This window comes from Benincasa hispida, chromosome 10 (assembly GCF_009727055.1).
Source record: "Benincasa hispida cultivar B227 chromosome 10, ASM972705v1, whole genome shotgun sequence".
Lineage (NCBI taxonomy): Eukaryota > Viridiplantae > Streptophyta > Magnoliopsida > Cucurbitales > Cucurbitaceae > Benincasa > Benincasa hispida.
The window spans coordinates 41,410,085-41,424,625 of record NC_052358.1 but is presented as its reverse complement, the minus strand read 5'-3'; the positions used below and the strand labels follow the sequence as shown (position 1 = coordinate 41,424,625).

General features: G+C 30.3%; 1 protein-coding gene across 1 annotated transcript; it reads left to right on the top strand.

The window, feature by feature from the left end:
* Positions 1 to 869: 869 nt before the first annotated feature.
* Positions 870 to 4,954, top strand: LOC120087798 (norbelladine synthase-like). The gene is made up of 2 exons (XM_039044704.1): positions 870 to 1,109; positions 4,395 to 4,954. The coding sequence occupies exons 1-2, from the start codon at positions 926 to 928 to the stop codon at positions 4,697 to 4,699; spliced, it is 489 nt and encodes a 162-aa protein (XP_038900632.1). The 5' UTR covers positions 870 to 925; the 3' UTR covers positions 4,700 to 4,954.
* Positions 4,955 to 14,541: the final 9,587 nt, after the last annotated feature.

The following is a 14,541-nucleotide window of genomic DNA, read 5'->3' as shown; positions in this document are numbered from 1 at the left end:
GTTGGCTATGCTAATACTAGCTCTACTTGTTTATAATATTCTATCCTTTTTAATAAGCCCCCAAACCGAATCTCAAATGTGCAAATCCAACAACTCAATAAAGACAAATAATAATGCAAGCACATCCCACAAACAAACAACTACTAAGAAGCGTTCCTCAAAATATGCCAATAACCACCAGCCGCCCATGACCGCTGCTAGCAAAAAATAAATAAATAAATTTATTTAAGGAAAATTATTTCAAATGGTAAAACTATTAAAAATATTTACAAGATCTAGTAAATTTTTCGAATTATCAATGATAGACATTGATAGACACTGATAGACTTCTATCAGTATCATAGAAGTGTATCAGTGTATACTATTGATAGTTCTAAAATTTTGTCATATTTTATAAATATTTTGATTTATTTTTCTATATTTTAAAACAATCATTTATTTAATCTCACATATTCTAACATCCACTCTAATTTTTCTAAATTTAATTTCACTACCTATTCAAGTTTATATAGCTCATTAAAAGAAAATTTATTAAATTAAATTATAATACTAAAAAAAAAAAAGATAAAAATAGAAAAATTTATAGAAAATAGTTTTAAATGATAAAACTGTTTAGAATATTTTCAAGTATAATAAAATGTCACCGTCTATTAGTGATAAATTATGATAGAAATCTAGATGTCTATCGCGATCCATCACCAATAAATAATGATATTTTGTTATATTTATAAATTTGTTTATTCGAAAAAACCCCAAATGTTATTCTGGAATTTTAGTGATAGGAAATGAGGAGATAGTTGACGGAAATTTCGAGGACCAATCAAAACTTATGTGGTGTGTGGAGGTATTAGTGATTTTTAAATAAAAAGACCACATATCTGTTTGTGTGTGTGTACCATCTCTCTATCTTAGAAAGAAAAGCAAAATGGTGAGGGAAATCAGTGGTGAGACTGAGATACAGGCGCCGGCGGCCAAAGTTTGGGAGCTCTACGGCGGCCTTGAGTTGGCGAAATTCATTCCCATTCACCTTCCAAGTCTCGTCCACAAAATCGACGTGCTCGAAGGCGATGGAGGCGAAGGAACTCTTCTCCATCTCACTTTTGCACCTGGTAAATCTACTACTCTCTATATTTTGTTTTGTTTTTAGTTCAGAATTCAAATTTCTAATTTCTTTATCGATGACACATACTTTATATCAACAAAACTATATTTATGTTGATCGATCCTTATTCTCAATTTTTTGTTTCGATGTCTAAACTCTGGTCAAATATATATTGATGATTATTTAATTAAAATTTAAGAAAAATACACTTTTAGTTATTGATGTTTGAAATTGATCATGTATGTTTATAAAGTTTTAAAATACTATTCTCAATAAGATTTGTAAAAGAAAAATATTTGAGTACATCTCAAATTGCACGTGTGATTAGAGGAGACAAATTGTACTGAAATATTACTCTTTATATAATAACCATAAAAAAAAATACTTAGGTACATCTCGGGCTACACCTAACGTATCCCACTAAATTGTCTAATAATAATTTGCCTCAATGAAAATTCTTCTTACTTCTTTGAAATATTTTTAATTCATTTTGTGCGTGTGAAGATGATGAAATGTACAAAGATAAATACAACATAGGATGCACCCAAGTTTGCTCAATTAAAAAATGGTCTCAACTTATCTGTACCAAACGAGAAAAATTCGAGTACTACCATAGTATGAAAAATTGTTCATACTAACTTCATTCATTACTTGTCATGATAGTATATATCATTTAAGAATAATATGAGATCTATAAAATAAATTAATAATAAATTAATCTAACATCTTATGACGTGTTAAATTAAGAATGAGAATAATAAATACTATCGTACATAGTACTAGAAATTTTCTCCAAACTTAGGGAACCCTGTGCCTTGTTGATATGTCAAATTCTTTCAAGTGGGTAGCAAATTGAGATAGAAATTTGAGTACAAAATTAGACTCTTGTTGTGTACAAATTAAACTTGAAAGTTATTCAAAATCTCTATTATTGATTCATGTCGTCCAACGATTTGGACTAAAATAAATGATGTGCCCTTATCTTGTCAACTTGCTAATTACATGCCAATATTTCATTAATAACGATGACACATGGAGATAGCGATTGAAATATTTTTAAATGTACTAAACAACTACTCAAGTTTATAACTTAACAAAAAGATTAACCATAGCATCTCATATATTATATTAAAATTAGAATAATAAAAAAAAAAAACTGGAAATTAGATTTAAAACTTTTAAAATTTGTGTATTTGCATTTTATAAAATCATTCCTAATTTGTGAATACCCTTAGAATCCGTATTATTTCTTAATTTAAACTTATAAGATGATTAATGTTTGTGTTAAGATATGCTTGATAATTCTAATGTTTGAATGTAAATATCTGACCAATTTTATATATAAAAAATAAATTTGAATAATTACTTCATTAAATATAAGAGAGCAATTAATGTAGTCATAAATTAAAATTAGCATTATTTAATATAATGTTATATTAATTATTTATTTAATCACTTAAAATAATTAAATAAATATAAATTTATTAGAATTTCAATAATTAATTATAAAAGTTTGTATTGAATTCATAAAAAAAATATTAATTGGAAAGGTATTAGTTGAAATTTGGTAAGTCTAAATAATATATTTATATTTAATAATTAATAATTAATAATAATAATTAGTTGACATTATTTTATTAGTTAATCTAACTATATTTTTGCTATTATTTCCTAGGTATAAAAATCTTACCAAGATATTAGAAAAACCATGTTAAATAAGTTTTAAAGTTCATTGGACAATGATATATATTGGGTTTTAAATAGGATAATCATTTGAATAAACAAGGATATTAAATGCTTGTTTGAAATTCCCTTACAAGACTTGTGAAATAAATTATTGATGCCAAATTTTAGATATAGAAACACACCTGACTTTCATGTAACACTAGAAGTGAATTTGTTTGAAAGAGAGAAGAATGTGACTAGGAGTGTTAAAAAAACTCGATCAACCCAACCTAACCATACGGTTTGGGTTGGGTTATCAATTCATTTTGGGTTGGATTGGGTTCAAATAAATAAAAGTTTTATGGGTTGGATTGGTTCATGGATTCATCTCAAATGACCCGAACCAACTCAAACCAACTCGAACTTATTATTAATTTAAAAAGTATGTTGTGTTTACTCCTAATACAATTATTTTCACATATATTTATTTTATTTCATGATTTTTTTTTTAAAAAAAAAATATTCTCTAATAACTCCTAAGAATAATTTTTTAGCACTTTAGAAAGAAATTTTTTACAATATAAATTAAAATTGAGTTATTGATCTTAATCAAATATATGAAAATAATTAATAAATGCTAACATTTTACTTAAATTTAGAACAAAAATTTAAATAAATGACTCGACTAACCCAAACCAACCCAACTCAAATATTTTCATAATTAGGTTGGGTTTGGTTCATTATTTAGTAAAGGTTATTTGGATTGAAGATAAATTTACAACCCGAATAATAGGATTTTGGTCTAAAAAGTGATTCAACTCAACCACTGAACACTCCTAAATGTGGCCTAGAAAAGAGAAAACCTGCACATCACTGTGGTACTTCCCGCACACACTTCGATGTTTTAAGTCATAGAGTGAAAGAGTACACCCCATATGAAGTTATAATGATGTATTTATAAAGAAAGTTGACCTAGGTTGTTTCTTGGGGTTTTAGATTCGTCTTAGAATAATTAGATGACCTATCAGGCCGAGGAGCATGCCCAATTATATGAATAACTAGGGTTTCGAGGCCAAGGTCGAGCATCTCCCCCTAAGTTCATTTTGATCTTAAGACAATGCTTTGGGCTGGAGCCTACCTGAGATATGCCCCATTAGTTATTTTGCTAGGGTCGGCCTGAGACCGAGGATGAGCACATAACTTTGAACTTGACATGAACTAAGCATTTTGGGCTTAGGGTGCTATTTCTGGGCCAAACTTTGTTATTTTCTCGATCTTGTTGCTAGCTTCTATTCTTATTTTATATCAATTATATCATTCAATCCAAAATCACCCATAACACAAACCGGCCATAGATTTTTTACTACTCATTCTAATTTCAATTATATGTGATTCTATTTTTTTTAAAAAAAAAATAACAATAATAATTATAAGAAGTATTTGAGGAATTTAAAGTTATACTATTTGATAATGTCATTAAGAAATTTCTAATTAAAAACAAAAACAAGCCAACAAAAAGTTTGGGAGACGAAATTGAAATGAGTTGCATGCATGGGTATAAAGACACAATGATAAATCAGCATAAGAATAATAAAGATTGAGAAATTTTGGTATATGACACATACAGGTTTAGGAGGTCCTGCAAGTTACAAAGAGAAGTTCGTGAAGATAGATAATGAAAAGCGTATAAAAATAGCAGAAATGGTTGAAGGAGGTTACCTGGATTTTGGCTTCACTCTTTATAGGTTTCGTGTGGAGATTATTGAGAAGAATAACCAACACAGTTGCATTGTAAAATCTACTGTCCAATATGAATTGAAGGAAGAAGCTGCTGCAAATATTTCATTTGTTAGTGTTCAACCTTTGATAGCCATTGCTCAAGCTGTCAACAACTATTTCCTCAATACTTCTACTTCTCATCAACAAGCCTAAAGATATAATCATGCATATATAATTAATATAATTCCATTTATATGAGTACTTATTATGTCGTATTTCGGTATCATTGCAAATATAGCAATTCGATTTAAAGTATTTGTAAATATAGCATAATGTAAAGAAAATTACAAATATGACAAAATTTAGATATTCTATCATTGATAGACCATATCGTTGGTTGGAGTCTATCAACGATTGAAGTGTATCTGCTGATATATTTTCAATTTATCGAAAATATTGTATTATACACTTGGTTATTATTTTTAAAAATACTAGCTATTGTAATTTTGATATTATTTTTGCTAAAATGATTGCATGATTGAATAGAAAGTGTTTTCAGCTTAATTCAATTATTAATCATTCAATATAAAGTACATGAAATTAAAGATACATTTGCCAAAAGGATTATTTCCACCACTAGAGTTTCATGGAATAGGAAGTACATGGTTAAGTACAACCCACCTATTTGTGAGAGTAAATCCAATAACTCAATTTCAAATATTAATCAAACTTAAATCAAGAAAGTTTAAACTTGTAATCTAAATTGGCTAATTATTGGACAAAATTCCACCACCATTCCACGTGTTATTTCCCTTCTTTTCTTTTTTTGTTTTCCTTAGCACCATTTCCCACGCTGTTCTTTCTATTGGGGTGACTTTGAGGTTAATTTGAGGAGGGTTAGAAGTGATTTCGACATAAACTTAAATGATTTTTCTTCTAAAATAAAATAGTTGTTATAAATATAACCATAAGATTTAAAGTATTGATAACTATAGTATAATGCAAAAGAATTTATAAATATATTAAAATTTATATCCAATTTTTAGAGTTTATCAATGATAGACCACATTACTAATCTATTAGTCTAGGAATCTATCGTCTATAGAAATAAAATCTATTACTGATAGATTTTTCTATATTACAATTATTTAAAAGTATTGTTATATACTTAATTATTAGACTCAAAATATGATTAAATCCATTAAAATTATCGTTAAAATACATGTTCCAACTTCTAGAACTAATTCCCTACCAACTTTTAGGTTCTTGGTAAAATCAAATTTTACTTTTAATAAACCTTCGATTTTTAATTTTCAATTTTATGTTTCAAAATGAAGATTTATTTATAAATTTAGTATCTTTCCCAAATAATGACAATCGATACCCTCACTTTTCATGGTTGAATGCAACCATTTTTCTATTAAGAAAGAAGTTATACCATATTCTTCTTCTTTTAATAATAATAATAATAAAGCATCTTCTCGTAAAAATTAATAATCAATTTAGAGAAAAAAAATATAACAATTTTAAATATTTATTTTAATTTATAAATTTGTAAAGAAAATGCAAAATTTAATAGTAGATTTATTCTAGTTATAATATCTATTGAAAGTTGTCAGCCAATGCCTAAAAGTTCACGAGGGGCCAAAACCCAAGGGATATTGAGAAAAGGCAAATGGAAATGCGCATCCCACGAGAGAAATGTCTTGGAGTTTGTGTCAATCAACTGAATCGGTAAACATATATCAATCGAAAGAGAAGCTAGCCGAGGCTAGATTATAGGGATGGTCCTTCAAACCGTAAAAAGTGAATTGTTTCTAAAAACCAAATCAAATCGAATCGAAAATTCAGTGAAATAGAAAAATTCGGTTCTATTCGGTTTCACTTTTGAAAACCGAATCGAACCGTTTTTAACTTTTATATATTTATATATTTAAAAAAGAGTGAAATCTAATTTAAAATCGAATCGATTTTAATTTAAAGAACATAACCAAATTTAAAACTAAACCGAATCGAACCGTTTTTAATTAAAAAATATATATTATGGATTTTTTAAAAATTCCAAAACCGAATTTGAAACTATGTGATTCGGTTTCGGTTCGGTTTGAACCAATAAATCGGTTCAGTTCGGTTTGACCACCAAATCGAACCGAACCGAATCATTTCCACCCCTACTAGATTGACACCTTGCAACCTTGAGCACTTGAAAGTTTCTTGACACTCCTATCGTCACATGTAACAATATTTGTATATCAAAGGAAAGATTTATAAATAGAGTCATTCGACCACCCTAAAACGGAGAGTAAGTAATCTCCAAAGAAGAGATCCAACCTTACTTCTATTTTGTGCTTATCTGAATTAGTTAATTATTATGCTAACTTGAGCATTAGAGTATAGTAGGTTCGGCACTATACCAATGCAAGGTTCTCTTACACAGGTCGGCTCGAGAGATATAGAGACTAGGTTAGAGGTCAAGGCTACCAGACACTTTCAGCGAGGCCCAACACGAACGAGATTCAAAATGCCAATAATATCTAAAATACCATAATATAACATTTACTTATGGATAATTGTTTTAAATAGCAAAACTGCTAGAAATATTTTTAAATATTGCAATGTCATGTCTATCAATGATAGACACTGACAGACATTGATAGTCATTTATCAGTATTAGTGATAGACACTCCTAAACATCTATTAATGTCCGTCATAATATTTTGTTATATTTATAAATAAATTTATTCATTTTTTTTAGATTTAAAAATAATCGTTTGTTTATCGAACATCGTAACCAACTTATTTAGAACTAAAGTTAAATTTACCAAAGAGCAAAACTTGGGTGCTTGTTGGGCTACACCCAGCCACGAGGCCCATTTTTACGATGCCACGTGTTTTCTTTTTAATTTTTAATTTTCTTTCTTCTTCCTTCGTTCATCTCCTTTTCCTCAGGTTTCTTTCTTTTTCTTCCTCCATAAATTTCAAACTCAGTCTCCAACTTTCTTTTTTGTTTTTTTTTTCCTCTCCCTGTTTTTCTTTGATTCCTTCATTTTTCTGTTCCTTTTTGGTTTTCATTATCTGTTTTTGTTTTTGCCCCAATCTCAAGCTCCACTTTGATGATTGCCCGTCTTCTTCATCATAAATTAATAATTTTTAGTGAAGTAATATCCATTTCTCAGTCCAACTCTAACTAAAATTCTTTTTTCTTTTGGTGTGTATTAAAACCCTAACAACCAAACCATGCTTCTCCTGTGGAATGGAAGAAGACCAAACCCATCGAATCTTTTACCCGATCTGCGATAAGAGTCCATGCTTCATTCGATTTGCAAATTTATGGTGAAGAATAAGAGACTAAAAAAGGGAAATCAAAGCAGAAAATCAAATATAAGAACAGACTTGGAAAAAAAAAGGGCAAAAATTCATGGTGAAGAAAAGGGACAATATTGAAGACGAAAGTGGAGATTGAGAATGAGATTCAGAAAGAAAAGCAGAAAAAGAAAATCAAAGAGAAACAGAAGATTAGAATTTAAAATAAAATAAAATAAAGACCGAGAGATATAGGAGATGAATGATGGTTAAAAAAACAGAGGTTGAGATTTGGAGGAAGAAAGAAAAACAGAGAAAAAGATAGAGAAACAATAAAAGGAAAGGGGGAAATTTGTCAAAAATGACCTTTTTGGAGTTTTATTACTTTTTTTTACGATGAAAATATGTATGAAATTTTGATTGTACAATTACTCTTATGCCCTTAATTCTCATTCCCAATTTCAGCAACCAACCTACAAAATTAATTTACTAAATTCTCCACCATAAAAATTTATTCACAAAAAATTAATTCATCCAAAATTAGTTGAAAAAAAATTATTCACATTCCAACACAAAAAACTATCCACCAAAATTGATTTGTTTATAACCCTACAAAAAGTTATCTTCACTTAATTATCTTCAGAACGAAAAGTCTTTCGTCAAGTCCAAAACCTGTATATTCACAAAGTTGTAATTTTGTATACTCCGAAGGTATGTGTTTCATTTTCTATGTATTCAATAGTTCAATAATGAAAATTTGATAAAAATAAATAACCTTTTTGGAGTTTTATTTTCCATGTTAGAATTCATTTGCTTGTATTTATGCTTGCTTGGTTGATTTTTTTTTCCTAATGTCCTACATTTGATAGTTATAAAAACAATAAAAAATAAAAACGTGAAGAAAATATAGCAATTTTTTTTTAAGATACCCAGATGGGCCTCACCGGGTATTCACCGAGTAGAAAGAAAATGAGTTAAAATTACCCAAGCAAGTTTCACTGGTATTTGCTGGTAGAAAGGAAATGAGTTAAAATTACCCAAGCGGGCTTCACATGGTACAAAATAATTGTTGAAATAACTTTGATACCTGGTCGGACTTCACCAGAGATGAAGGAAATTGATTGAATTCATACGTCTGGGCTTTATCGGTCTTCACCGAGTATGAAAGAAATTCATTGAAATCACCCGGTCTTCCCGGGTACGGGATAGGAATTGGGCTAGGACTGGTTCGAGGCCAGGTAGAGTTAACCCTAGTCCGGTTGGGCTGGAAAATATGTACACTATACTTTGACTCGGTGTTGTACCTGTTTTTTCTTTTTAGTTTCTATTTTTTTATTTTCTTTTTCTTTAACTACATTAATACATTTTTGTTATAAGTGGTAGGAAAATGTCTCGTGTTTGGAAAATCTATTTGTAGGAAATTTTCTTGCTCTAGTTCTCATTACAAAATCTATTCCAATCATCTATGATCGCTAAATTTTCAAAATTCATTTGTTTTTTCCTCTCTCTACCCATCATGGGAAACTCAATAAAATAAAACAATGCAATTATCAATGCATCAACATCGCTTTTGTTGAGTTTTATGTTCTAAAACTCGCAATTTGTAAAATGATAAACATTTTCTATAATCAATAAACTTATTATTGATTTTATAAATCGTAGATATGAAAGTCTAAATCCAATAAATTAAGACCCATGACTATTAAATGAGTACTTGAATTTTATGTGGAGACATAAGAGTGGATCAGGTTCGAGTAAATAGTCAAAATGATCTATAATACATGAATAAGATTAGGTACCTTATTCTGGTAACACTATTGGATGCGGCCTACTCTGTAGTTGTTACAAATAGTTGTAAAGTGTTACATACGATGTGATCCTAATTTGTATATGTTATGACATGAGGAGTGGGGGCATCCTATGCAATGAGTTTGCATAAGATCGGAACAAAAAATAAGTCAATCTTACTTTATAATGTTGTCTACTATATAAGACCAACTATTTCACTAAAAAGTAACTCGTTCTTAATCCTGAGCTAACTATGAACTCCTGTTTATTCGGGATTATCCTTAGATTTGCATAAGTAAGAGTCGGCTCAACAGCGCCGGCTCAATAAGCCTCCCATTTCAGGGGTAAAACCTAATAGATAGCTGGGGACATAGAGTGCAAGACAAAGTTCACGCCTACCCGATTTAGGAATAAGAGAAAGGTTGTTCTCTCAAGAACTGAATTCAAGTTTTGAACAAGGGGCCCCACCATTTCACTGGGTTGAGAGAGTTTGGTTTAGTGATTGGATAACAATCAATTGTTCATTAAAGGATCAGTAGAAACTTGAGAAACAAGACGTAATCTCAGAGTAAAACAGACCCAGTCGTTATTACGAACAACCTGCGAAGGGTTAATTTGCTGATTATGGTTAAATCATGTGGACATAATATATCTACAGTGAAGGGAATGCAATTATGGGCTTTAGTGGAGTGACCCATTAGTTAACGAATAGGGGTTAATTTGGTCTAATGAGTTTAGCCAATGAATCTCGGATTGTTGGAGCCCATGATCTGTAGGTCTGCGAGGTTCCCTACTAGCTCGTAATTGGATTAGCTCTAGAGTAGCGTGATAAGTTAATTTGAAACGTTCAAATTATAATTAAGGGAATTAGTAATTATATGAGATATAATTACTTGTTTAATTTGAGAAGTAAACGGAATAAAAGGGTTTATATTTAAATATGATTTAAATATATAAAGATGGATATGTGTAAAAATTAATTTAATATTTGATATTAAATTAATTAGTTTTATTTAAAAATTAATTTATGAAATTAATTTTATAAGTTTATTTTTTTTCAGTTTTAAAATCAAAATGGATTTTAAAAATCAAGTTTTGATTTTGAGATAAATTGGAAAATTGAAAAAACCATGCACAAATGGAATATTGAGATATTCCATTATCCATCTTATTTATGCTCACACAAAACTCATTTCCTCTTCTTCATTAACTCCAAGCATGAGCTGCAAGTCATGCAACATTCTTTTTTGCATGTTCACCTGTAATAAATAAAGAAGAACGAAGTGATTTTGAGGCATACAATCAATAGAATTTTAGTTGAAAAATCGTGGTGAAGAAGGTGTTCTTCAACCAAATTGTTGTTGTGAGTACTTCTCAATAATCTCTTGGTTCAAGCTTGTTTTGAGTCCCACAACTCAATCTAGAGATGAAGAGAATAGTGTGGAAGATCTTGAGGTGGTCTGCAATGAGATTCGGAGAAGATTGCAGTTGAAGATCGAGTTTTGAAGAAGTTCTACAAAGGTATGTCATGAAACTCACTTGTTTCTGCAAAAGCATGCTTTATATTTTGCCAAAATTAATGAATTGGAGTGTTTAATGATCCTTGTTGCTTCTATTGTTTCTGATACAATCCTACAACTTTTGAACTCAAAGGATGGAAAAATAGAGTCCAACTCATATGCCTTCATACCCTCGTTGTCATTAAATACTTAGCTCTAAGTCTAACAAAAGAATTTTCTCCCTCAGAGTTTTAGTTTGATGTTTCAATCCTGTAACAAGGATAAACTTTATTTGGCTGAATGATACCTTATCCCGCAGAAGATTAAAACTAATAACATCTCTCCTAGGTTCCTCTACCTCTCGAAGAAAAATATAATGAATCAATGGTCCATTGAATATGATGTTTGTGTCAAGGAGAGGACTAAAACATGTTTGTGTCAAGGAGATGACTAAAACATGTTTGTCTAAACATGGCTAATTGTGTCGGAGTTAGATTTTTCTTACTTTAAGGATAGTCTTTCCTATATAGGAACAACATAAAAGGGCTGCAGGAAAATGATTATTAGTATGAAGCTTCATTTCTAGTTCCATTATAACCTACATTTTTCATCAAATAAATAATTTAGAAGTCAACACAACACAACAATGAGTTAGAATATTTATAAAGAAAAAATATATATATTGTAAGCTTCTGTTTTTTGGCCCGATCTCATACTTGGTGGACTAAAGACTGGGCCAAAAAACAATAAAGATCCTTCCCGGTCCCGCCCCCTTCTCGATCCTGCCCCTTTCTAGTCCCGGGCGAGCGCCTAATCCCCAAAACTTTCTTCTGTTTTTTGGCTTGGTCTTATACCCATTCAGGCTGAAGACCAGGCCAAAAAATAGTAAAGCATTCTTCCCGGTTTCCACCCGGTCCTACCCCTTTTCGGTCCTACCCCTTTCTAGTCTCGATCGGGCGCCCCAATCCCTCCTCTTCCCATCCTACCTCTTGTGGCTCGACACTGATATTTTAATATATATATATATATAATATATATATATATAAGTTTCTGTTTTTTTGGCTCGATCTCATACCCGATTGGGCTGAATACCAGGCCAAAAAACAGTAAAGCATTCTTCCCAGTTTCCATCCAGTCCTGCCCCCTTCCCGATCCTACCTTTCCTAGTCTCGGCTGGGCATCCAGTCCCCAATCTTTCTTCTGTTTTTTGGCCCGATCTCATACTTGGTTGGGCTGAAGATTGGCCGAAAAATAGTAAAGCATTCTTCCCTGTTTCCACCCAGTCCCACCCCTTCTCGGTTCTGTCCCCTTCCCCCTCATGTTTTCATTAGCCTCGCCCGGTTACCCTCGTATGAGCCCGATCGGGTACCCTTCCCCTACACTCATAGTATGAAGTTTGATCAAATCTCATTCTGCGCCCGACCGGTCTAACGTCGGGTGCCAATCATTCCCCCCTCTTCTTACCATTAGCCCCATCGGGTCACATACCCGGTCACCCTCGCATGAAGCCCGGCCGAGTAGAGACCGATTTTAGGATAAAATGGTTCGATTTTTTTGGAAAAAAATTAATTTTAGGCCCACAAATTGTTCAGAAAAGAGCGACCATGATGTTCTTAAGGAAAAAAAGTAACATTCAACATTGTTCTAACGTAGATTTAAAACAATAATTTTATAGTATTTAAGATAAACTAAAATTGAGCGAAAAAAATGAAAATCTATACCTGATTAGATGAAAATTCCAAATAATCTTCAAACGAAAAGGAAAGTGGAAGGAGGAAATGGAAATGTAGTCGAAATCGAGCGAGGAAATAGAAAGGTGAAATGGAAAAGTCAAACGGGTAAGTTGGGAGGGAGGGTTTGTGACTTTTGAAATGTTGAAGACATTACAGTAATTTTATATTGTTGGGTAAAAAAAATAATATTTTTAGAAAAGGACTAAATTTGAAAACCAACTCCAAATAAGTCATTTTTGTCTATCACATCTTGAAAGCAATTATTTAAAAAGTATTCTTCTTCTTTCTCTTTCTTGATAGCACCGGCCCCACCCACGTGTTTCATGCCGAAAAGAAAAAAGACAAGATGAGTAAATCAAAGAATATTGTCAGCGATTTATTTGACTTACACTTCCTCACTTTTGAGGAAAACGAAAAAAAAAAAAAAAAAATGAAAGGTTAAAAAAACACTTCTCATCTCATACTTCTATTAAAAAAACGTAACAATTTAAGTGGTTAATGATTTAAGTTCTCTTTGAATTGATATGAAAAAACCAAAATAAATAAATAAATGCTTTTCAAAAAATGCTTCAAAAATTTATTTCTATTTAAACTGTGTTTTAACGGAACTGAATGACTTATTTTTAAATTTAAATACTTAAAAGTTTATAATTTAATATCCAAATTTTGTAACAATTTAATCATATGGCAAAATATTTAATTTAAGAACCGTTACAAATATAGCAATCAGATCTAAAATATTTGCAGATATAGTATAATGTAAAATTTGGTGTAGATACAACAAAATATAGGTTTTGAAATCTATCAATGATAGATCAATTTACTACTAGGGGTCTACTAGCGACAAACTATATTGACCCCTTTGGATTGACTAGAGAAAAAAATATTTTTAATTCTTTGAAACTATATCAAAAGTTATTTTGAGTGGTTGTTAAACGCTTCAATTTTTTCCAAAATTACTTATTTTCAAAATTAAGCACTTGAAAAGTTAATTCAAACACTCCCTGTGCCACTGGTAGGAATCTATAACATTTGGCTATATTTTGCAATTCTTTTAAAAGGTTGCTATACAATTAATTATTATTCCTAAAAGTGCTACCAATGCTATTACCCTCAAAGTTAAGTGTAACTTTATTATGTAACAACTTCATCTTTATCGTTTGAAAAAAAAAACACTTTTAGCCCCTAAATTTTGGGTCTTTCTATTTAGTCCCTAGATTTTAAAAGTTACAATTTTACTCTTGACAGTTGAGTTTTGCTTCAGTTTGGTCCCTGTATTCCATGATTTATACTTACAACCTCGATTTTCCATTAAATACTCACTTTTCATCTTTAGAGTTAATTTATATTAATAAATTAAAAATCGTTAAAAGAATTGTAATTAATTAAATTTCTTTATTTTTATCACTTTTAAAATTAAATTTAAAATTTCACTTCATAAATATTTTTAATTAATAGTAGAAATTGACGTCCAGGATTGAAAATAAGTATTAAATGAAAAATTTAGATTGAAAATGTAAAATCTTGGAACCCAAAGACCAAATTGAAACAAAATTCAAATCTCAAAGTAAAATTGTAACATTTTGAAACTTAGAGAGTATGAAACAAAACTCAAAAGTTAAGAACTAAATGTATAACAATTTAAAATCTAGAGACCAAATAGAAATTAAAGCCAAAATTTAGGGACCAAAAAGGTATTATTCCCTTATAGTTTATAACAAAAATTGGTTTC